At 60.1% G+C, this 888-nt stretch overlaps 1 protein-coding gene across 1 annotated transcript in view; it reads left to right on the top strand.

Annotated features, from left to right (window-relative positions):
• The window catches only part of ZNF536 (zinc finger protein 536), a 267,453-nt gene that overhangs the window by 247,131 nt on the left and 19,434 nt on the right, over positions 1-888 (top strand). Inside the window, exon 5 of the mRNA XM_023523054.1 lies at positions 344-496. Coding sequence (XP_023378822.1) covers positions 344-496 — 153 coding nt within the window. The remainder of the gene's footprint in view (positions 1-343; positions 497-888) is intronic.

Genomic DNA, 888 nt, shown 5'->3' on the forward strand with positions numbered 1-888 from the left:
TTCGACAAACACCAACATTTTTAAACTTTTGGAAAAAAAATATTTAATAGGAGCTGAGCAAAAGACGAAATCGAACCAGCTGCTGACACAGCTGCTTCTTTCTCGTTTAATTCAGTTCAGTATAAAGGTACCATATGCTGCTTAAAACGATGAGAGGAAAGATGAAATAATTTAAGAGAATAACAAGAAAATACATGAATTGTCAGCATTCTGTCAGATTTAAAGAACGGAGTAGACAGGTGTAGCAGTGACATGTTGGGCTTTGTGTGGCGGTAGCAGTTTGGGTGTGAACAGCTCCTGACACGTGCTGAAGTGATGTGCGAACGTTTCTTCTCCGCTGCAGACGTGGGCGAGGATGCGGGCAGGCCCGCGGGCGTCCAGCAGCCTGTGCTGCCCCGCGACCGGAGCCTGGGCTCGGCCATGAAGGACTGTCCCTACTGTGGGAAGAGCTTCCGCACGTCCCACCACCTGAAGGTCCACCTGAGGATCCACACAGGTGAGCGGTCGGGGTGTCCGGGGAGGGGGAGGACCGCCCTGCCCCCGGTCACACACCGTCACGCTTCCCTGGGCCCACCGGCCGGAACGTCCTGGGTCCTTGCTTCGCGGTCCCCTTCCCAGGTGACACGCAGCCGCCCTGAGGTCCGGGCGTGGGGGGCCAGGCGCCAGGACGTGGGGCTGGTGCTGCTTTCCCCTGTCGCCTTGAGGGGGCAGCTCCCACACCTGGTGCCGACCGACCGGGATGTCAGAGCTCAGGCTCTGACGCACGAAAGGGGACACGGCAGCCCTGCCGTCCGCAGGCGGCCTCCCGCACGGCCAGGGCTCCAGGCCCGTCCCTGGGGCTGGGTGGATGGAGGGCGGGCGGCCCTGTGCCGGGTCCCTCGCGGCCAC

This window comes from Pteropus vampyrus, unplaced genomic scaffold, assembly GCF_000151845.1.
Source record: "Pteropus vampyrus isolate Shadow unplaced genomic scaffold, Pvam_2.0 Scaffold376, whole genome shotgun sequence".
In the NCBI taxonomy this organism is placed as follows: Eukaryota; Metazoa; Chordata; class Mammalia; order Chiroptera; family Pteropodidae; genus Pteropus; species Pteropus vampyrus.